The 22,500-nt window shown below is 51.6% G+C and overlaps 1 protein-coding gene across 1 annotated transcript in view; it reads left to right on the forward strand.

Annotated features, from left to right (window-relative positions):
• The window catches only part of LOC310950070 (neural-cadherin), a gene marked incomplete at both ends in the record, with an annotated part of 36,642 nt that overhangs the window by 11,063 nt on the left and 3,079 nt on the right, over positions 1-22,500 (forward strand). The window contains 16 exon segments of the mRNA XM_083917733.1: positions 3,202-3,831; positions 3,945-4,941; positions 6,966-7,059; positions 10,584-10,768; positions 11,007-11,040; positions 11,042-11,246; positions 13,294-13,571; positions 14,501-14,715; positions 17,649-17,776; positions 18,039-18,166; positions 18,725-18,836; positions 19,585-19,765; positions 19,853-20,019; positions 20,105-20,369; positions 20,476-20,656; positions 20,750-21,000. Of these exon segments, the coding sequence (XP_083773859.1) occupies positions 3,202-3,831; positions 3,945-4,941; positions 6,966-7,059; positions 10,584-10,768; positions 11,007-11,040; positions 11,042-11,246; positions 13,294-13,571; positions 14,501-14,715; positions 17,649-17,776; positions 18,039-18,166; positions 18,725-18,836; positions 19,585-19,765; positions 19,853-20,019; positions 20,105-20,369; positions 20,476-20,656; positions 20,750-21,000 (4,051 nt within the window).

Here is a 22,500-nt window from a genome sequence, read left to right on the forward strand (position 1 = left end):
CAGACCCCGGTGCTGGGGTTCAGGATCAGACCCCGGTGCTGGGGTTCAGGATCAGACCCTCGGTGCTGGGGTTCAGGATCAGACCCCGGTGCTGGGGTTCAGGATCAGACCCGGTGCTGGGGTTCAGGATCAGACCCCCGGTGCTGGGGTTCAGGATCAGACCCCGGTGCTGGGGTTCAGGATCAGACCCCGGTGCTGGGGTTCAGGATCAGACCCCGGTGCTGGGGTTCAGGATCAGACCCCGGTGCTGGGGTTCAGGATCAGACCCCCGGTGCTGGGGTTCAGGATCAGACCCCTGCTGCCAGAGAAACAGCGTGTGTGGACTCAACAAAACCCTTTTCCCCCAGTGCTGAAAAAAAGAGGAAACACTGACATGTGGAATATATTGTGCTGTTAGCCGCTACTGTTAGCTACTGTTAGCTTGCTTGCTAATGCAGACAAACTGCTAGCTAGCTAACGTAGCGACATCCTGTCCTGATTCACCCAGACTCTCCTGGCTGGCTCGTCGTTTCTAAATGACTTTATCAGCTAATGCTACGAATTAACCAACGCCAGATCCATGCAGCGTGGCTTAGTTACAGCTAGGTGGCTAACGTTAGCTTGCTTGCTTGCTAATGTTAGCTCATTAAAACCTAAGCTGGCTTCGTCTCGGCTGCATGAATCTGCCGTAGGTTCTTCCTGCCGTTCGCTGATGGAGTGATTTGTAAACAGGAAGCTAGCGTTATTCTGAATATGATTGTCATGAATTTGAACGATATTAAAACAACATGATGTCGGTTTTAATCGTTTTAATCTGCACTCGCTATCGGTGCTGACTGCAGTTCACTAACGGCCGACAGTGTCCCCCAGACTAAGCCGAACCAACTTGAACTTTATTCTTCATTTTTTCCCAGTGCATGCTGGGATACGCTCCGGCTCCTCTGTGACTGCGTTAGCAAACAGAGAATGAAGTGGTGGATGGGTCGACTGCACGTCGTGTGTTTATGTATCAGGCGTCCATCCAATCCAGATGAAACCATGTAAACATGAGAAAGTCGTACCTCCTGAACGCACGTCCTCCGTGACGGAGCTTGGCGTGAAAAAGTCAGTTCATGTGAACAAGATGTGAGAATGTATCAGGTTTACATCGAACACACCTAACGGCATTGGTCACGCTTCACACACTGAGGCCAAATGAGCCCGGAGCGACACCTCAGCAGAGATCCGGTGTCCGCAAACATCCACGATATCGAACCTAACGCAGCCGAAACCTCCTCACCAGGAAAGAACCAGGCCCTGTCTCCTCAGTTGCCTCGGAAAAAGTCAGTCGACCTCCTCCTCCTGTGGCTTTCATCCTCCTTTCGTCACACCGTTACCCGGTAATTCACAGTAATATGCATGTGCCGCCGAGATAAATCAGATTAGGAAAGTGGAAGTGCGTCGGAGAGGGCAGGGGAGTAATCCCCGCCAGAGAGGCATGTGTCACCGAGTCCTCAACCTGGGCCCGCTTCCCCTCGCCTGCTGGAATTGATTTGATGTGCGCTCGGTTGCTCTCGATGCTTTCCCCGTCCCCTCCCCTGAACGCAGGGCGCTCTGAGCCCCGTGTGTTAATACAATTCAGCAGATAGTGAACGGAGGGGAAAATCCAATTTGAAACGCATATTTTTCTTGACTTCACCTGCGCGGCGGCCTCCTCTGTGGCGCCGCGACGGCTCATCTTCAATATTGTCTACCTGCATCACGTTGTCAGGGAACGCGAAGAAGCGACACTGGAGGGAGGGAGGGGGGGGGCAGCGGCGCCGGGAGGATGGGAGGACGGGAGGAGAGGGGAGAGAGAACTTCAAAGGCTTCTGTAAACAAACCCTCCGGTGAGAAAAGAGGGGAAGAAAGAGTAAAAGTGTACTTTTTCTTCCTCGCTTTTGTTGCCGTCTATTAACTTTTAATTGCGTTGTGTGTCGCGGTGACAGAAGCGCGAGCTCGTGTCCCCTCGTTCGCACAGATAACAGGAAGGCAGGTTCATTAAGCAAACAGGACGGAGCGACGCAGAGATGTTTGTTCCCGTGCTGCTGCAGAGTCCCCGTGTGCGGCGACCAGCTGCTGCAATCAGCTCCCCGCCTCACGTCCAATTTGCTGGGTTTGACATTTGCACATAACGGAGACAAAATAAGCAATTCGACTGTTTTTGATAAGAAAATAACAACATCACAAAACGGCGATAATTCCTGTAAAGAGGAAGGACCAGCGCGCTGAAACACATGTGACAACACAGCGACCGTGTGTCATCGCTCTCATAATGAAATCCAGTTAATGACCAAGAGAATAAGGTGATTTTTGGTCGTTTGTAGGATTAAAAAGTCTCTTCTGTTGTTCAGTACGTGCCTGAGATGGATCGATTCGCATGATTTGCTCTGCAGATCCACTCTCGCTCAGAGATCCTTTGGGAAGGGGCAAAAATACTGGTTGCTGATTGGATAAAGCATCTGTCTATGGGGCCCAATCAACGTAGCATGTGACGTGCTAACAGCGTGGAGGCTCAGAAAGTAGACAGCATGTCAGTAAAGGATATTTAGGATATTTGTGTAACGTGAATTTACGGATCAAAGGCCCAATTTGAGGAGCCCGGTCCATATTCAACAGAAGGATCCAGAGAACAAAAATATGTGTTATTGTATTATTTTGATAATATTTTATTTATTTAGTAATTAATGTTTACAAGTACCACAGTTTGAGAACCAGTGATCTAGACATTACACGGTGGGTCTGTATTTGTGAACGCAAATATCCGATTCAGTCGGACCAGACATCAAACAGTTGACCCTGCCAGCTCCCAGGTACAGACACTTCTCCGTTGTGGAGATGAATGGGGCGTCCTGATGACGTTTAAATCATGCGTCAGCTAAAACCGTAGCAGAACAGACGTCCGACGGTAAAGAAGAAGGGTGATTTACACAAAGATGTCAACGAAAGAGGACGAGATACTGAAACTTGGACTGGCAAGATATTTGGTTGTTTACGTCCATATGTAGAGCGTGCTAGGACGCCGCGGTGAACCCGCGCTGTGAAGATAATTAAATGTAAATGCTATGATATAGGATGGTCTGCCATTTTTAGTTTGGTCTGGGAATGGTTAGCAGACCTCTACCCGATGACCAGAGAGTCCAAGTATGCAAAGAAATGACAGATTTATAACTCGTTTTTGATTTTTTTGTCTGTCCTTTGCAGGTTTCAGCAACAGATCCGGACCAGGAGGCCGACCAGACTGCCGTCCGCTACTCCCTCCACGGCCAGGGCGCTGGTGGCGAGTTCACCATTGATGAACGCACTGGAAGAATCTACGCCCAACGGCGCCTAGACCGCGAGGAGCGCCCAGCCTGGAGATTCCTTGTCCTCGCCACAGATGAAGGAGGGGCAGGACTCACAGGTTTTGCTGACGTGCTGTTGGAGGTCCGAGACGTCAACGACAACGCGCCCTTCTTCCCGTGCCCGGCACTAGAAGTAGATGGCTGTTTTGTCGGCCAAGTGCCTGAAAATTCACCTGCGGACACCTCAGTCATGGAGATGCGCGCTATGGACCTGGACGACCCCAACGAGGGCAAGAACGCCATGCTGACCTACAGTATCATCAAGAACGTCCGCAACGAGATCAACCTCAACCTGTTCTCCATTAACGCCAGCACAGGAACCATCTATACGGTTCTGCGCTCCCTGGACCGGGAGGCGGAGGAGCGGTATCTGGTGGTAGTCGAGGCTAGAGATGGAGGGGGTTTGGCGGGAACAGGGACAGCTACCATCATGATTTCAGACGTCAACGATCACCCGCCCGTCTTCACTCAGAGGGTCTACACCGCTCAGGTGAGTCCAACAAGGCTAGGCAAGTTTATTTATTTGTACTTTTTAAAGACAAGGCAAAATATTTGAATAATAAAGAGACATGATGAACTTCTGTTGTGTTCCCCGGTGTTCAGGTGACGGAGGACCTGGAGGTGAACAGTGAGGTTCTCGTCGTTTCTGCCACAGACGGAGACGAGGGCGAGAACGCTGTGGTGACCTTCAGCATTGTCGGCGGCGACGAGGACAGGAAGTTCTTCGTGGAGACGGACAAAGTGAACAGGCGCGGCGTGATAAAACTCCAAAAGAAGGTAGACTTCGAGAAGCCCCGCGAGAGGACTTTCAATCTGACCCTGAAGGCCGAGGACGCTGATTTCTTCAGCCTGGCGTACTGTCTCGTTCAGGTGGAGGACTCCAATGACCACGCCCCTGTATTTTTCCCACAATTCTACGAGTCGCCCGCCATGTCTGAAGATGTACCCGTGGGGACGATTGTTGCTCAGGTCACAGCTTCTGATCTGGACTCGGGCCAAAACGGCCGCTTTTCTTACGCCATTTCGAAAGAGTCGGACCCCTACAGTCAGTTTCTGGTGGACCAGTCCGGTTGGGTGGTGGTGGCCGGTTCTCTGGACAGGGAGAAAATCTCGCAGCACAGGATCATGGTCCTCGCCACAGACGCCGGGAGTCCACCCCTGACTGGCACTGCCATCGTCATGGTGACCGTACTTGACATTAATGACAACGGGCCAGAGTTCGAGGTCTCCTACAAGCCGGTGGTTTGGGAGAACATGGCGGCACCCCAGGCAGTTCGTATGAACGAAACCTCCTTCCTCCTCCACGCCACCGACCGGGACACCTCCACTAACGGCGGGCCCTTCTCCATACGGCTCCTCATGCTCACCTCAGACGCCACCAACTTCAATTTGACTGACTTTCGGAACGGCAGCGCGGCCATCACCGCCCTCCGGACCTTCGACCGTGAGCGTCAGAAGGAGTACCGCCTCCCGATTCTCATGATTGACAGCGGCTCTCCGCCAATGAGCTCCACCAGCACGCTGACGGTGGTCATTGGTGACAGGAATGACCACCCTCACTCACCAGGACACACCAACTTCGTCGTCTACAGTTATGAAGGTATGTTTTCCGTGATAGATGGCGTGATGACCATAGACCTCGACCTCACCTGGAAACACTTTTCAACATCCGTGTCTTCCTTTGCTTGGACTCGCTGTAACGTTGCTAGCGTCTACATAATCCTCTTCACCTCATCCGTAAAACCAATGTCTGTAATTCTCCGTCCACACTCTGGGATGTCTTTAGTGTTACACAGAACGCCATCTACGACTTCGCCCACCATTTTGCCTACTCCTGAATAGACGCAGGATCATTATCACCTCCATCGTCGCCACGTTGGTTGTCGTCAAACTTCCCCCTCTCGAAGATGTTTTGATCAACGTCTGTTTCAGCCCTCTTCACCCGTGTAGCTTTCCCCGTGTCGTCTCACCAGGTCAATTTGTAGATTCCTTGTGCCGCTGTTGGACTTTATTTATATCTGTTCTACAGACTTGACAAACTTTTTCTGTCCTTCTTAAGGCTCATTCATGCTCTAGGTTAGATACGCAAACAGATGAGGACGAAGCCTTCTGTCCGTACTCTGCGTACAGTTCGTCCGTATTCCTGCACGTATCCTGCAAGCTTGCGGATACGTTCCAATATAGACCTAACGTTGCAGTACTACCAGAACCACCTGAAACATTTAAGGTGGCGTTCGTTGTTTATTTCTCTCATCTGTAAAACCAATGTCTGTAATTCTTCGTCCACACTCTGGGATGTCTTTAGTGTCTCACAGAACGCCGTCTACGAGTGCGGCCACCATTTTGCCTACTCCTGAACAGACACAGGATCATTATCTCCTCCATCGTCGCCACGTTTGTTGTCGCCCTCTCGAGGATGTTTTGATCAACGTCTGTTTTAGCGTAAAGGGAGCATGAAACACGGGGGCAGTGACGATCAGAACGTCTCTATTTACGCTTGAAATGGGAGCAGGAATGGGCCTTTAGAGAATCCATGTTTCTTCGAGACTTTAGGTTCTAGATCTGATGGTGCACTGCGAACCGTGTTGACCATGTTGTTCTTTATCACGAGCACCTGCAGCAATGATCAACCAAACGTTGATTCAAGACTCGCGGATCTAGCGTTGAGTGGAGACGCAGCAAAGCTTTGTCAAGTGGTTCATAGCTTCATAATCGGGCCTTTGACCGGTAAACGTAAAGTAGCTGCACACTGACGGAGCCTTTTCCTCCCCTTATCACTTTACTTATTAGCTGTTAACCTTCATTCATCAAGGAACAGGCTGCTCTCAGTGCACTTGCTGTTTTCCATTTCACACCTGAGAGCCTCACCCCTGCATCGTTCTTCTCCTCTGTGGACGCCACTCAAGGCCGCGCTCACCGTTGTTGCAGAGGGACAACATTCGTCGTCCCAGTTCAGAGTTCACCAGCCGGTCTGACGGATTCAAACTTGTGTGCTTCTGGTCACAGACGGCTCCTCTAACCTCCGGGTACCCTCGGCGTCCCTCCCACCACCTCCTGAGTGCTCACGTTGTTAAGACTGCACTTGTCACAGTCGACTGCTCGCAGCCTCGCCGCTCCAGCCCACATCACTTATTTAGCGTCTCATACCATCTGTCAACCTCCTGTAATTTGCTGGAGAGAAAGAAAATAAGGTTTTCTATAATGTATTTTTAGTGGATTCCCTCTCCGGGAGCCTCTCTCACATGAAAGTACATTAATAGGAATCCATCATGTAGCTCAACAGCACGCCATGAAGCGAACAATTAACTCCGGCTCACGTCGCAGGTTTGACGGGCGCATGAACACGAGCCATTTTATAAAACGGCGTCTGATTTCACAGTTAAAGAGATTACAGCGAGCGGGGAAGAGGGGGTAAAAAAACCACTGTGAGTGTTTCTAATGTGTGCACATCTTCCTGTCGAACCGTGACCGTTCGTCCCAAAGAGGCGTCGCCCGCCGCCTTATCTCCTCTCTCTTCCCTTCACTCTTAATTCTCAGGTTGTAACGCAAAGATCCCCTGCATTCAGAACTAATTCCCTTTAAAGCCAGCGGATATTTCTGACTTTATTTCCCTCCTCCTGACAGGTATTCTCCCGACGACGGTGCTCGGACGAGTTCAATCCCCCGACCTTGACGACTGGAGCGAGAAGGCGTACCGGTTCGAAGGCAAACCATCCAGGTGCTTTGATCTCATACATTCAGAAAAGGGAGCGACAGAGGTGAAAATAGAGGAGTAAGAGTTTGGCATGTAGACGCCGACGTTAAAGAGAGGTAGAGGGGCTTTTGAAGGAGAGCAAGGCCACAAAGTGATACAGTAGAGACGCGGCGATGCAAAGGAAAGACGTAAAAAGGTACGTTTCTGAGGCGGAAGTAGAGTTGTGTTCATACACGGCCTCGTTCCTCTTAACTCTCACCTTTCACCAGATTCTGACATTCAGCGATGGCACTCTTTCACACATTTGAGCGCTGAAATGTTTGTGCCAAACAGACGGTTATCGCATTTTCTTCAGTTCACACGTTGTGTAACATTAAAGGATTTAAATTGCAATCGGGGTCAGACCTGTAAGAGGCCCCTCACTCTGTCTACGTAGTAACAACGTAGGACTTTTAGTTGTTTTGTAGTCATTTTGCTTCTCTTTGTGGTCATTTTATGTCTATTTTTAGTTGTTTTGTTTGTCTTTGTGATCGTTTTGCATGTGTTTTTGGTCATTTTGCATCTTATTGTGGTGGTTTTGCATCTATTTTTAGTCATTTTGCATCTTTTTGTGCTGGTTTTGCATCTATTTTTAGTCATTTTGCATCTTTTTGTGCTGGTTTTGCATCTACTTTTAGTCATTTTGCATCTATTTTTAGTCATTTTGCATCTTTTTGTGCTGGTTTTGCATTTATTTTTATTCATTTAGCATCTTTTGGTGGTGGTTTTGCATCTATTTTTAGTCATTTTGCATCTTTTTGTGCTGGTTTTGCATCTATTTTTAGTCATTTTGCATCTTTTTGTGCTGGTTTTACATCTATTTTTAGTCATTTTGCATCTTTTTGTGCTGGTTTTACATCTATTTTTAATTGTGCTGCGTGTCTTTGTCGCAGTTTTTTGTCTCTGTGTGGTCGTTTTGTGTGTATTTTCAGTCATTCAGCATCTCTTTGTGGTCGTTTTGCATCCCTATAGTTATGTTTTGTCTCTTGTGGTCATTTTCGGTTGTTCTGTGTATATTTGTGGTCATTTAGCATCTCTGTGATCATTTCAGGGCCCCTGACCTTATGGGCCCGGGGCCTGTGCCCGGTAGGCCCTGTTCAGTAATCCATCCACTGCATGAAGACAATTATGTTATACTCAAATGTTGCATTATCTTTTCTAACTTTAGATGAATTCAGGAGAAATCTGCAGACACAAAACAGACAAAGTTACTGACCAGTGCATGAGACACAAACACATCACCATCATCTGCATATGTGTGCATGCTCCTGTTCGCCGTACTGTAAACAGTTTAGATGTAAAAGCGTCCAGAGAACGACACGTGTAAAGCCGTTTTAAGATGTGTCGGAGCTAACGCAGAAGAAGACTCCCTCTTAAAGCGTCCCCTTCTCATGTGACACGCACAGAGACAAAGAGAGGAAACAAAAAAGAGCTGCACAAGAGCTGACAGTTAAAAAAGAGAGGAAGAGACAGTACAAAGGTGCGGTTCGAAAAAAGAGGTGAAGGGAAAATTGGGACAAAGAAACGAGGCAGATTGAAGGGAGCAACAAAGAGAGAGTGAAAGAGAATGAAAGGACAGAGGACGGGGAGGAGAGAGGGGTAGAAACGGGGATCTGACTTGTCAGGAACAGTGCTATTAATACTTCATAACCAGCTGTATTGAAAATTCCCAGTGAAGCTCAGCAAGGGTGCACTCATGTTGTTTGATGAGGCGCGGCTCCACGCGGACGCGTTGAAAGGGGAGCCTGATTGTGCTCCCTGACGCCGTCTCTTCTAACGAGGCACCTACAAAAGAGGGACGACTAGAGACGACGAGAACAAAGAAAACCGCCAGAGAATTACCATCCTGAACACGCCGCTCATCGTCACCGTGGGCGGCACACGGCAATTTGTTCACAACACGGATCAGGTTTGAGGTTGCATGTTATTTACGTGCAGAAGTGAAACAGACGAGAGGGAAAGTAAGAGCGGGTATGACGTTCAGGTGAGGTGAAAGAGCCCCAGAGGACCAATAACAGCATGACACCTCACAACGCGCTGAGTCTGAAGAGAAGACCTCCGCGTTGTGTCGTCTCATTTGTTGGAAGGTTTGAAATCTGTAGAATGCGTGAATCCGGGGAGAAGACGCACAGCAGCAGCGGCGGCGGTGCAGGTCGGACTCAGTCGGCATTCGTCGGAGGTCTGAAGGTCGCCGCGGTGTTAAGAGGTTAAATGGGTAACGTGAGTCTAACGGCACATGTTCAGGACAGGGTTTGGACCTCAGGCCACGGCGTCTAGGATCAACTCCCCGGTGCAGCCGAGCAGAGAGCGCCAAAGTTTTCCAGCCGCTGCTTGATTGGTGGGGACTACAGCTAGCCGCCGCACCACCAATCGGGAGCCGCAGGAATCAGGAAGTGGGATGGGCCAGACCGAACCAATCCCCGACAGAAGGCCACACATCCTACTTTGCATATACTCAGGGTGCACTCACACTGTTCCTCCGTACCGTGCCCAAACAGGTTTCACAGCTAAAGTCTGGTTCCTTTGACCAGTGTGAGTGCAACCGTACCGCGTCTAGGAGCGGCACGCTTGCCGTCCACGGCCCGTTTGGGAGAGGTGGGCTTTAGTAAAGCACGTTTGCACATGTACGAGCACGATCGTGCGCATGTGTACGAGCACGAGGCCTACGGCGGTTCTGAGGTCATTTCCTGTGCGCCTGTTGGGACGTAGAAAAAAGAAGGAAGGACCATGCGCGGACATTTCAAACAATGGCGGTGAAAGGTTCACGTTGGTGTGATGCGGAGGTGGAGTGTTTACTGCAGATTTGGTCGATGAAAAGATTCAAAAACAGTCGACAAGACGCACAAAAACTCCGAGGTCTACGGAAAGATCTGGAAACAAAGCCACGCATCGCCATGACGTCATCAATGCGTGTGACGTGTTACGGCGTGATGACGTATAGGCAGCAAGAAGCATTCTCCGAGGCCCAGGTAGTGTGAGTACAAACGGGCCTGGAGGGGGGGACAAGGACCCTAAAGCACGGGGCACGGGACGGAGGCACAGTGGGAGTGTGGCCTTAAACACATGAGTGGGGAATAACGACAGACGTAACACTCCTCTACGGATCTGCTTCGAGTTTGATCTTTGCAGACTTAATCTTACTCCAAGAGCTTTTACGGCATATTTTGGAGAGACATTTGAAGGACAGGAAGTACGGTCTGGTTCATTTGGACGACCAGCGGGGAGGACCAAGGGAAGGGCACGGGTGTGTGTTTTAAAGACAAAGACAATGGTTAAACTGGTGTTCTGTTAGAGAGATATGAACTTTAACGTGACCCCATCACTTTATCCTTCAAATCTAAAAGTGTTTAGAAGTTTAACCTCTCTCTCTCTCTCTCTCTCTCTCTCTCTCTCTCTCTCTCTCTCTCTCTCTCTCTCTCTCTCTCTCTCTCTCTCTCTCTCTCTCTCTCTCTCTCTCTCTCTCTCTCTCTCTCTCTCTCTCTCTCTCTCTCTCCCTCCCTCTCTCGCAGGTTGTTCAGTCTGAACCAGAGCTCAGGTCAGCTCAGTGTGAGGGAGGGGGCTCCTCCAGGCTCGTACCACCTGCAGGTGCGCGTGTCCGACCGCACGTGGCCCGACGTCACCTCCACGGCTCAGGTGGAGGTCAGGGAGCTGCGGCAGGACGCCCTGAAGAACGCGGCCTCCATCCGCATGAACAGTGAGTCTCAACCAAGCCCCGCCCACAGAGAGAGACTTCCTGTTTGATCCAATCAGGAAGCTCCGTCAGCGTCAGTTCTCTGAGTGTCCACTAGGGGCAGGTTTCATAACAGAGCAGTTTCTCATTGAGCCCCATGTTAAACAGGCCGTCTTCTTCTTCTTCTTCTTCTCTCTTCTTCTTCTTCTTCTTCCTCTTCTTCTTCTTCTTCTTCTTCTCCTTCTTCTTCTCATTCTTCCAGACCTGACGGTGGAGGAGTTCTTCAGCAGCGGCGGCGGGTGGCGAGGAGAGCCGGTTCTCCCGTCTGGGTCGGGTGTTGGCGGAGCTCCTGCAGACTTTGCCGGAAAACGTCCAGATCTTCTCGGCCGGCGACGCCAGCCTGCAGGGAGAGAGGGCGCTCAACGTGTGGTTCGCCGCTCACGGCTCGCCGTACTACAAGGCGGAGAAGCTGCACGGCTACGTGGCAGCAAACAAAGCCAAGGTGAGGACGGAGAGGAGGAAGAGGGGGAGGAGGAGGGAGAGGAGGAAGAGGGGAGAGAGGAGGAGGAGGAAGAGGAGGGAGAGGAGGGAGAGGAGGAAGAGGAGAGGAGAGGAGGAAGACGAGGAAGAGGAGGAAGAGGAGGGAGAGGAGGATAAGGAGGAAGGGGAGGAAGAGGAGGAAGAGGAGGGGAGAGGAGGAAGAGGAGGGAGGAGGCAGAGGAGGGAGGAAGGAAGAGGAGGAAGAGGAGGCTCCGACACGTGCGCACGCTCGTGCTCGTACACGTGCAAACGTGCAAACGTGCTTTACTAAAGCCCACCTCTCCCAAACGGGCCGTGGACGGCAAGCGTGCCGCTCCTAGACGTGGTACGGTTGCACTCACACTGGTCAAAGGAACCAGACTTTAGCCGTGAGACATGCTGGGGCACGGGACGGAGGCACAGTGGGAGGGCGCCCTTACAGAGTGAGGAGCATACGATGATTGATGAGACGTTAATTAAACATCACATTCACACGTTCATACATTCATACACCACTTAGAGACACTTCACACCCTGTAGAGCAGTGAACGCTCTGTTTCACACACACACACACAGGGAAGAGAGGTTAAACACAGGGTCAGACACACACACACACACACACACACATACACACACACACACACACAGAGGGAGGAGAGGTCAAACACACGTGTGATACACTCACCGTTTACACGTTTATCAATGTTTTAGATGCGTTAAAAGCTTAAGAGCAGCTGCTGAGGTCGACAATGTGAGAGGCAGGAACACACGTTACACACACACACACACACACACACACACACACACACACACACACACACACACATACACAGGCACACACACATACAGTACACGTGTTAAACACATACACACAGACACACATGTTAAACACAAACACACACACATATACACACATTAAACTCATACGCATGTTAAACACACACACAGACACACACAGACACACACACACAGGCACACACACACACAGACACATGTCTGTTTTTTCTGCTGAATTTACGACTTTAATCTTGTTTTTCCTCTCTCGATGTAACCCCCCCCCCCCCCCCCCCCCCCGCCTCTGGCATCTGCCTCGCCACTTTTTCCCGCCACAAGTCATCAAGATCGTTTGCAAGGGCAAAATCATAAGCATCATTTTAGATTTTTAAAAATGTCAGTTTTCAAGATGTTCAGGACCTTTGAGAGGCGGCGAGTCACGAGTCCCGGACGCCTTTGATTTGTGTAAAGTAGCTGAGACGATGCCAGAACCGCTGCTCACGCCAAGGATCGAACTCACGGCGCCAGAATTAGGCGCTGCTCCAACTTTTTATCTGCACACAAAAATCCAACAATCCTCCCGCTCTGCTCACATGCTGTGGTCAGGACGCATTCAGAACTTTAATACACAATCAATCACAACGATACACCAGTACGAAGCACACACACACACACACACACACACACACACACACACACACACACACACACACACACACACACACACACACACACACACACACAGACAAACAGACACGTATACACACGTTAAACACGCACACATGCACGCTCACACACACAGACACACACACACACACACACACATGTTAAACACACACACTTTAACATGACGATTAAAAAAACCTAAAAGATGAAATGCTGCAGAAGAGACGCGTGTCTTTAATCATCTCGTCTGAGCGTCGACAAACACTAAAAACGAGATGGAGCTGAAGACGGCAGTGACGCTGTGCCTGCGGAGGGTTCAGTCACCGCGGAGCAGAGTGTCAGCTGCAAAACTCAACTCCACAAACAGACACGGGCGCAGTTAGAGAGAGACAGGAAGCCCCGAGGGACTCAGGGACGACACGTGGGGAAACGGGTGAATTTGGCAACACAAAGAGAGCGAGCGTGGAAATGACAGAGAGACGCCAAAGTGCATGAATAACATTACGTCACTGAAGCAGGCGGATCAGGAATGGAGCTGCTGTCGTTCTTCAACTTCAATAACACGTGTACACACTTTCTCTCCCCTGCAGTTGGAGGCGGCGTTGGGCGTGTCCATCTCTCAGGTGGGCGTGGACGAGTGCCCCCACACCGACTGCGCTCGGTCCGGAGGCTGCAGCAGCGACGTGTCCTTCAGCCAGGCGCCGGTGGCCCTCAGTGCCGGGAACACATCTCTGGTGTCGCTGTCGGCCTCGGCGACGGCGCGCTGCGGCTGCCGCGGTCGAGAGGCGATCCACCTGCTCTGCTCCGCCTACCCTGACAACCCCTGCCTCAACGGGGGCACCTGCCAGGACGGGCCGCTGGGATACAGGTGGGTGCAGAGACGGATCCATGTACGGGCTGCAGCCCAGGGGCCCCAGGTGTGCAGGGGACCCTGATTGCCTCCCATTGGGTCTTTTTAGAAACATTAAAATAGTGAAGACACTGATTGGACAGACATGGGGCACATTTACCCAATCAGCTGCCATCATGGTGCCGGTTCATAAGCTCAGTCTTGTTGTTAAATGATGCGTCGCTCACTGTTACTGAAGCACAGCAGCAGAAAGGACAACGGGCCCAAGATCTACTAAAGAGCTGCAGGATTGGCTAACTCCATTTCACCCAGTGCCAGCCTACAATAGCTGCACCCAACAACAGACAACCCTGGCAACCAGCAACGCCCAACGCTATTAGCTGCTGCCATGGAAACACAACGGAACAGGAAGTCATTGTCAAACCCGTCAAATTTAAAAATAAAAATAAGTTAATTCAGGGGGCGGCCGGTGGCACAGTGGTTAGAGAGGTCGCCCCATGTAAAGAGGCGGAGGGTCCTTGAGCCTGTTTGAACCCGTCCCCTCCAGAAAATCACAGCATAAAAACAAGGATTAGAGGAGTTTGACTGACAGTTAGCGTTAGCCGTTAGCATTAGCCGTTCCAGCTAAGTGCAGATGAAAGTGATGTTAGCATCCAGGAGCAGCGTAGCCATGTGGGCGTGCGTTTGAATGGCGCTCCTCTCCTTTCTCTCAGTCCATGGAGTGAATGCTCGGCCTATAGTGACTCTGGTTGTTGCCCGTCTCCGCTCACTCAGCTGCTGGGACAAAGAACCCAGTGCCAGCCTACAGTAGCTGCACCCAACAACAGACAACCCTGGCAACCCGCAATTCCGGCCGCTATCGGCTGCTATCATGGAAACCGAACGGGACACAAAGCCAGAAATGTTCTCCCATAGAGACGTTGATAACCATCCTCTCTGTCCCTCAGGTGTCAGTGTCCTCCCATGTTCGACGGACCCGAGTGCCAGCAGACCAAACACAGCTTCGGCGGCCAGGGCTACGCCTGGTTCCCTCCCATCATGCCTTGCTTCCAGAGCCACATCTCCCTGGAGTTCCTGGCTGAGTCGGCGAACGGGCTGCTCCTCTACAACGGGCCGCTCGGCCCCGCCCACTCCGGGGAGCAGGAGGACTTCATCGCCGTAGGTGAGTTTCCTGCTGACGGAAAGCTCCAAGTGTTGGAGCGCCGACAAGGTCACGATGTGCACGAGACGACGACACGTACACGTACAGGTTCAGGTTCAGGTTCAGGTAGCTCTGCCTCCCTGTTCCTGCAGGTAACTGGACGAACATAGAAGTGTTTCCAGCAGCTAATACTGTTTAACGTTGATGTTAAATCAAAGAGGGAGGGCTTTCTGAAGCCAAACGCAGACAAATTGAGACTGTAGTGACTTAAAAATCGTCTTTTGCAGTCATTAACATTCATTTATAGACTAGCGCTCGACAGTACGCGCCTGAACTGTGCATACAAAGGACACAAAAGGCTCACATATTTTCCACAATGCACAAACAAAAGGCATCAATGGCGTCAATGGCGTCAATGGCGTCAATGGCGTCAATGGCGTCAATGGCGACGACGATCAAAATACTGTTTGCTCTTCCTGTCAGCAGCACACCTGCTGATTAATGACCTGTTGCTGTATTTAATGCTTCCTACACCCCAGAGTGCAGAGCGCCACCTACTGTGGCCTCCAGGAAGTAAACACAAACACACATATCACCAGAAAAACTGTCCCTAACAGAGACGGGGTTCTGCTTAGACAACAGCACAATAATACTGTGGACATTTGTTGTTACCGAACAAAGTGTTGCTCAAGGGAACATTTAAGACTTCGTAGGCATTTTTTTTTTAACCACCGGAGAAAGTCCAGCAATGTCCGGGGAACATAGAGATGACCCCGGGGAGATAACAGCCACGAGCCTGGGACAACGTGACCATAACGGCAGCAGACGCTTTTAAAAACACTTTACTTTAGGAGGGAGGGAGCGCTGCTGCAGAGAGGGAACTGTCCGGGCCGTTGGTTTTACGATCTGGTAAAGCTATTTTTTTTGTTATCAACGTTAGTTAGCTAGCTGACGTTAGCATAGAAGGCTACCCAATTGTAGCCCGAGGTGGGCGTGAACCTGCTCATCGTAAACTTTGACCTTTTCATCACTTCCAAAATATCGTAGTTGAGTTAAAAACGGAGAAAATTCGTTCAGTCTTTTACCACTTTTTTGACAGCGACCAGAATTGTTAAGGTGGACTTATTGAGTGCATGAGTTGACGTCGTGAATTAATCGAGTCCACCTTAAATTTCAAAATGACAACAAACTGTCTGTTTTCATAGAGGAACTGTTACTTTCTTGACAAACATGTTGTGATGTGTGAATTAATGGCACACGCGTGACTCTCCCTGTTCATATTTTTACGTCTGTCCCACGGTGATCGAACCGGGAGGGAAGACTCCGCCTCTCTGTTGCCGGTGTGAATCCAAACCGTGGGCAGGTGCTCGTTAGGAGTCCTCAGAACCGTTTTCCTCTGGACCTAAAGTTCGGGACAGATAAAAGAAGAATGACCAACTGAGCGACGAGCCGCCCCAAAAGTGATGCTGGCGTTCTCGTAATCTGCCCGACGCGCGTGAAGCTTCTCGGTGGGTTTCCTCTGCTGCTGCGGAGAGAAACGGTTTGAAGCTTGTCACCCCCCCCCCCCCCCCCTCCTGCTAAAAGTTTACATACATGATTTTTTATTTAACGTCTAAGCTCCTCTAAACCTCACAGTGCTGGTGGGAACACGCCGCGGCTCGCCCCCTTTCAACGCGACACAAAGCGTGAATCGATGCGCCGCTGTAAAGACAGGTTCTCAGTGGACGGAGCGCGTGGTAAACCCTTAATGTCAGCTCCCAGCGGTCCCGATGTGGCGTTGACGGATAAGCCCGCCGATGGCCTTTCGAGCGCCTCTTGCGTAACGTTGCGGCATTAAAGTTATGTAATTATTGAACCGCGGTCTGTCGCTGCGTGAGCACGCGGAGGGGAAAATCACACAGGGCTGCAGCATCGATCGCTGTGGAGCTCTTTTTCACACACGTGTTCAATAACAAGGCTTTGAGGTGGATCAGGACACGCTCACACACACACACACACACACACACACACACACACACACACACACACAGATTTGACTGAGTGGATTCAGCAGCTTACACAGCGATACAGAGATGTGATGTCAAGCGTTCTCCTGGTTCCTGCTCCGTGTGTGAACACAGACGTGTGTTCTCCTGGTTCCTGCTCCGTGTGTGAACACAGACGTGTGTTCTCCTGGTTCCTGCTCCGTGTGTGAACACAGACGTGCGTTCTCCTGGTTCCTGCTCCGTGTGTGAACACAGACGTGCGTTCTCCTGGTTCCTGCTCCGTGTGTGAACACAGACGTGTGTTCTCCTGGTTCCTGCTCCGTGTGTGAACACAGACGTGTGTTCTCCTGGTTCCTGCTCCGTGTGTGAACACAGACGTGCATTCTCCCGGTTCACGCCACTTTTTTGTGTCCGGTGCTCGACACTGCCCCCACGATTTCAGGTGGTACTGCAACGTTTGCTCCGTATCTGTACGCATCCGTGAGCTTTCAGGAAACGGACAGAAATACGGAGGAGACGGACGCAGAGGACGCACAGAAGGCTCCGTCTGAGTCTGTATGAGTCTCTAACGTAGAGCAGAAATGAGCCTCTAGTGACGCTGCTGACAGCGGTTGGTCTGCCGCCGGAGCTCGTCACTGCCGGTTGTGCTGCGTTCACTTGTAATCTGAAATCTTCAACTTCCAACTTCAACTTCAGGCTTGTAGTAAGGACAGAAGTTTAATAGGAACATGTGTGTGTGTGGATTTAAGAGGGGAACATATAGGGGACGGACTGGAAGTACGCCTGCAAACTCACCTGCAGTTACACTTTACCACCAGAAAGGCCGCTAGAAACAAGGCGTCTCAGCTCTGACGGGTTGTGACTTTAAGCGTGGTCGGGTGGTTGGGTGGTCGGGTGGTCGGGTGGTCGGGTGGTCGGACTTGTGTTAAAGCCTCCTGTTAAGAAAGAATCTCATCTCATCCCACCCAGAGTTGAGGAACGGCGTCCCAGCCCTGAGTATAAACCACGGGTCGGGAACGCTGACGCTGCAGCTGCCGCCCAAATCCACCGTCACCGACCGACGCTGGCACCGCCTCGACATCGTCAGCGACGGAAAGGTAGGGTCAGACTTTTTTACCTGAGGATCGTATTTCACAAAATACAGGTGACCACAAGAAGCTGCAATATGTAAATATGTATTACATGTGGATGTTAATAACTTCTGTGTGTGTGTGTGTGTGTGTGTGTGTGTGTGTGTGTGTGTGTGTGTGTGTGTGTGTGTGTGTGTGTGTGTGTGTGTGTGTGTGTGTGTGTGTGTGTGTGTGTGTGTGTGTGTGTGTGTGTGTGTGTGTGTGTGCGCGTCACCGTCCGGGTGTTCAGGCCGTCCAGCTGATCCTGGACCAGTGTGGGGGTGTGGCAGTGAACGAGCTGGAGGGGGTCGGGGGGGACGCTCAGGAGACGGACGAGTCCGGCTGCAGAGCTGCAGGAGAGACGCCCGGACACCAGAGGTGAGGGTCCACACAGGCCAAGGTCTCTAAAACAGGGTCCACACAGGCCAAGGTCTCTAACACAGGGTCCACACAGGCCAAGGTCTCTAAAACAGGGTCCACACAGGCCAAGGTCTCTAAAACAGGGTCCACACAGGCCAAGGTCTCTAAAACAGGGTCCACACAGGCCAAGGTCTCTAAAACAGGGTCCACACAGGCCAAGGTCTCTAAAACAGGGTCCACACAGGCCAAGGTCTCTAACACAGGGTCCACACAGGCCAAGGTCTCTAAAACAGGGTCCACACAGGCCAAGGTCTCTAAAACAGGGTCCACACAGGCCAAGGTCTCTAAAACAGGGTCCACACAGGCCAGGGTCTCTAAAACAGGGTCCACACAGGCCACAGTCTCTAAAACAGGGTCCACACAGGCCAAGGTCTCTAACACAGGGTCCACACAGGCCAAGGTCTCTAAAACAGGGTCCACACAGGCCACAGTCTCTAAAACAGGGTCCGCACAGGCCAAGGTCTCTAACACAGGGTCCACCTACTCCTCCATTTGAATCCTTCTCCTCCTCCTCAGGTATCTCAACGTCTTCCAGCCTCTTCAGTTGGGAGGAGCGAAGGAAACGTTCCCTCATCGACGTTACCGCAGTTTCACCGGCTGCATCCGCAACCTGGTGGTGGACAGTCAGGTAAGACGCCACGGAGAGGGGGTCCAAGTCCTGAGTCCAGGAGTTTAATGTCCACAGTTACCGTGGATACACATTACTAAAGCTCTATCCTGACATTAGAGAGAATGTAGCTTTAAGTGGAGTCTCCTCCTGCTGGACATTAGAGAGAATGCAGCTTTAAGTGGAGTCTCCTCCTGCTGGACATTAGAGAGAATGCAGCTTTAAGTGGAGTCTCCTCCTGCTGGACATTAGAGAGAATGCAGCTTTAAGTGGAGTCTCCTCCTGCTGGACATTAGAGAGAATGTAGCTTTAAGTGGAGTCTCCTCCTGCTGGACATTAGAGAGAATGCAGCTTTAAGTGGAGTCTCCTCCTGCTGGACATTAGAGAGAATGCAGCTTTAAGTGGAGTCTCCTCCTGCTGGACATTAGAGAGAATGTTGCTTTAAGTGGAGTCTCCTCCTGCTGGACATTAGAGAGAATGCAGCTTTAAGTGGACATTAGGAGAGAATGCAGCTTTAAGTGGAGTTTCCTCCTGCTGGACATTAGAGAGAATGCAGCTTTAAGTGGAGTCTCCTCCTGCTGGACATTAGAGAGAATGCAGCTTTAAGTGGAGTCTCCTCCTGCTGGACATTAGAGAGAATGCAGCTTTAAGTGGAGTCTCCTCCTGCTGGACATTAGAGAGAATGCAGCTTTAAGTGGACATTAGAGAGAATGCAGCTTTAAGTGGAGTCTCCCCCTCAGATTTTCTCACACAGCAGTTTTTCCCTCAGGTGTACGACCTGGCGTCTCCAGGCGAGAGCGTGGACAGTGCCCCCGGGTGCAGGCTGACTGACGGGGTGTGCGTGACGGCGGCCGGTCCCTCCTGCGGCGTCCACGCCTCCTGCCTCGCCGACTGGGGCTCCTTCAGCTGCGAGTGCCACCCAGGATACACCGGACACAAGTGTGACAGCGGTGAGGGATCACGTGATAACGACACATTCGATATTTGGAGACTTTTGAATTCTTCCGTGAGTTGACGAGACTTCCTTCCTCCCTCAGCTGTCCCAGAGTTCTCCTTCGACTCGGGCAGCGTTGTGCGTTACCAGCTCCGAGGAGGCGGCAGCTCTCGCCGCACTAACATCCAGCTGCTCCTCCGAACCAGAGCCGCCTCGGGCACCCTGCTCTCCGTGACGTCCCGGGAAGCCAACGAGTACATCGTCCTGGAGGTCAGTCCGCCTTTTTTTTTTTTACATAACACAGGATGAGGCTTTTAATCGCAGCGTAAACACGACGTCCCCTTCTCTCCCTCAGATCATGGAGGGTCACCTCTCCGTTCGCGCCAACCTCGGCGACGGCGCCCACGCCCTGAGGCTCCCCGGCCAGCGGGTGGACGTCGGGCAGTGGGTCCTGGTCAGCCTCGGCCGGCACGACAACCTGTTCACCCTGCGGCTGGAGAACGGCGGGGGCTCGCGGGAGGTCCAGGCCTGGCTGGGGAGCCACAGGGAGATCGTGGTTCACCCGGCCAGCGTGATGGTCGGCAACGGCCCGAACGCCGCAGACAAGGCGGACTTTCAGGGTGAGATCTGGATCTGATCTGGCTCCTACAGGTCACGTGTTGTAGACACTCACACACATAAACCATATTCTCTGAACCAACGTTAACGAGACGTTTCCTCCTGCAGGCTGTCTGCGGGACGTTCGTCTGAACTCTCAGGTCCTGCCTCTGGACGGGCAGAGCCGGGACCTGGTGACGGTGCTGGAGCGGCGGGGCGTCACCTCGGGGTGCTCCAGCGACGCCTGCAGCAGCCAGCCGTGCCGCAGCCCGCTGCGCTGCATCGACCTGTGGAGGAAACACCAGTGCAAGTAAGAGCGCCCTGCACACGCCAACACGCCAACACACACACGCCTGTTTACTCCTGATCTGGTTGTGATGTCATACACTCATCTCTCTCCCAGGTGCCCCGGCGGTCAGGTGACAGTGACGGACGACGGTGGTCAGCAGCGTTGCGTGCCGTCGCCGTGTGCACCTTCCTCCTGCCGTAACGGCGGCACCTGCCAGGCGCTGTCGCCCGACAGCTACCGGTGCCGGTGTCAAGAGGGCTTCAGGGGTCAGCGATGTGAGCTGGGGCAGGTCAAAGGTCACCGGCTGGCCGCCCTCAGCCCCAGCTCCATCCTCGCCATCAGCATGTGCCTGCTCGTCTTCTTTGGTGAGCATCGACTGTATAAAAAATCTGTTCTCTCAACTTGATCCAGTCGTCCTCATCTACAGGAGTCTCCATCTTGTCTCCGCCTCATTTCCTCTGACCAAAAAAAGGGCATGTATGTGACGTTGGGGGAGGGGCATACGTCCATCTGGCTGACGTATACCTGACGTTTACTGAATTAGCAACATTAGCATCAACACCCAAGAGCTAGGCTAACAGCACACGTTATTTGATGATCCCTGATTTAAACTGATATTGAACACAGTCCCATGCCCATAGACCAGGGCTCAACAACCCTGCTCCTGGAGCGCCACTGTCCTGCATGTTTTAGGTTTCTCCCTGCTTTAACACACCTGAGTCTAAAGGTTTTCAAACCTGCGACGAGCTTCAGCTGCTTGATAACGAGCTCATCATTACACTCAGGTGTGTTGGAGCAGTGGCCCTCCAGGAGCCATGTTGGGCAGCCCAGATTAGCGTCTAGTGTATGTGCCATCGATAGTGGGGTGTATTCAAGTCATTGTGCAAGTGCGGCTATTTAATTAGCATAACAGAGCTAAAACGCTGTGTTCCCTAAACCATCTGTTGGTTCAGTTGATCAAGCTAATCCGTGTTAGCCAGGTCTGACTTTTAGCGACTGTCCCAGATTTCCATAAGAAGACCATGGAAGACAATAAAATGGTGGTGTGGTGGTTAGCACTGTCGCCTCAAGAAGGTTCAGGGTTCGAATCCCGGCTGGGGAGTGTGGAGTGTGGAGTTTGCATGTTGTTCCCGTGTCTGCGTGGGTTTTCTCCGGGTTCTCCGGTTTCCTCCCACAGTCCAAAGACGTGCAGGTGTTCGGTTCATTGATGACTCTAAATCACCCGTAGGTGTGAATGGTTGTCTGTCTCTGTTCGTCTCTATGTGTCCTGTGATAGACTGGCGTCCTGTCCAGGGTGGACCCCGCCTCACGCCCGATGTCAGCTTGGACCCCCTCCCCCCCATCAACTCTGATCAGGAACCAAGTCCCCTCAGAGGACCGAGGGGTGATGAGTGTGTGCCCGACTCATCGTCTCCTCTAAAGACCTCTTGTTCTGAACTCGTCTCCTCAACACATCAATAGTTTCCATTAGCATCCGTCCTGAACCTGCGACTGCGTGGGAGAGGTTTGTGTTACATAAAGCCAACAAACAAACAATGGCGTCATTTGAAAGAGGTCGATACGTCCGATGGATTAATCCTGATAGCTGGTCGGTTCTGTGAGTTCTCCTCAGGGGTCAGTCTGACCCAGATCCTGCAGGAACACGCTCCTTTGTCTCCACCAACGTGTGTGTGTTTGTGCGTTTTGCGTAACGTGCTGTGTAACACGATGTGGAGATGCACACATTCATGCGGAGACAACCGTTCTCACAAGACATCTACGTAAAAGTCTGAGGACCGCGTATCAAAGTGTCCCAGATCTCATCTCATCTTAAAACGTCTTATCCGGGGTCGGGTCTCGGGGGCAGCAGCTTTAGCAGGGGACCC

Source organism: Echiichthys vipera (genome assembly GCF_963691815.1).
Source record: "Echiichthys vipera genome assembly, chromosome: 8".
Taxonomy (NCBI): domain Eukaryota; kingdom Metazoa; phylum Chordata; class Actinopteri; order Perciformes; family Trachinidae; genus Echiichthys; species Echiichthys vipera.